General features: G+C 51.2%; 1 protein-coding gene across 2 annotated transcripts in view; it reads right to left on the bottom strand.

The window, feature by feature from the left end:
- Window positions 1-374: 374 nt before the first annotated feature.
- jtb (jumping translocation breakpoint) overlaps window positions 375-1,245 on the bottom strand; it is a 6,007-nt gene continuing 5,136 nt past the window's right edge. For both annotated transcript variants that reach the window (XM_072448387.1, XM_072448388.1), the window contains exons 4-5: window positions 707-786; window positions 375-591 (exon numbers count right to left, since the gene is read on the bottom strand). In XM_072448387.1, coding sequence (XP_072304488.1) covers window positions 435-591; window positions 707-786 — 237 coding nt within the window. In that variant the 3' untranslated portion in view covers window positions 375-434. The remainder of the gene's footprint in view (window positions 592-706; window positions 787-1,245) is intronic.

Here is a 1,245-nt window from a genome sequence, read left to right as displayed (position 1 = left end):
TGAGGTGTGAGACCTGGAGGTGTGAGACCTGGAGGTGTGAGACTTAAATGGTCTGATACAAAGATGAGTTTATTCACATTTACAAAAGGTTCAGTTCCTCCAATCAGGGCCAACAGCCAATCACAGCGCAGAGGCGCGATGACATCATAAAAGTCTCAAAAATCCCAAAGTGGATTTAAATAAATCTGAAAATCAAAAGAAAACCATTTAAATAAAGTTTAAAATGTTTGTGGTTCCAGCCGGGTCACGGGGCCGGGTCACGGGGCACGAGCCGGGTCACGGGGCACGAGCCGGGTCACGGGGCACGAGCCGGGTCACAGGGCACGAGCCGGGCCACGGGGCCGGGTCACAGGTCCTGGGCTGGATCTTTCTTGGATCTAGGTCCAGTCCAGGCTCAGCTGGTGGTCCAGATCTGGTCCAGACCTGGTTCTGGCTCAGATGGACTCGATCTGGCGCCGGACCTTCTCTGAGGCCAATCGGTCCAGCGCTCGCTGCCGCGTCACCACGACGACGCCGAACAGAGCGGTCAGACACAACATGGTCGCCTCGAAGTGCCAGAAACTCTTCTCCTCCAACTGAGACGACCTGCAACTAGAGAAGGGAACCGGGTCAGAACCAGGGTCAGAACCAGGGTCAGAACCAGGGTCAGAACCAGGGTCAGAACCAGGGTCAGAGCCGGGTCAGAGCCGGTCATTGCCATGGTTACCTCTTGAGTTCATCCTTGTTAGATCTGCTGCAGTTGACTCGTTCGTAGAATCCGGTCTGAGCACAAACGGGCCACGACCTCTGAAGAACACAACGTGGATGAGGTCACTTTAATAGTCTCTAATTAACTGTAATTAACTAATTAACTGTAATTAATTAATTAACGAATTAACTGTAATTAACTGCAATTAACCAATTAACAAATTAACCCATTAACTGTAATTACATGCAATTACATGCAATTAAATGCAATTAACTGTCAAACGTCAGCACAGATAAACTCAAGTCACATTAACAAAGAGGAGCCATTATTCACAGTCCAGGGGTCAGAGGCTTCAACAGTCCAGGGGTCAGAGGCTTCAACAGTCCAGGGGTCAGAGGCTTCAACAGTCCAGGGGTCAGAGGCTTCAACAGTCCAGGGGTCGGGCTTCAACAGTCCAGGGGTCAGAGGCTTCAACAGTCCAGGGGTCAGAGGCTTCAACAGTCCAGGGGTCGGGCTTCAACAGTCCAGGGGTCAGAGGCTTCAACAGTCCAGGGGTC

The sequence above is a fragment of the Eucyclogobius newberryi genome, unplaced genomic scaffold (assembly GCF_026437365.1).
Source record: "Eucyclogobius newberryi isolate DKJ021-1_F unplaced genomic scaffold, fEucNew1.0.hap1 SCAF_16, whole genome shotgun sequence".
In the NCBI taxonomy this organism is placed as follows: domain Eukaryota; kingdom Metazoa; phylum Chordata; class Actinopteri; order Gobiiformes; family Gobiidae; genus Eucyclogobius; species Eucyclogobius newberryi.
The sequence above is the reverse complement of the archived record's forward strand: the minus strand, read 5'-3'. Positions and strand labels throughout refer to the sequence as shown.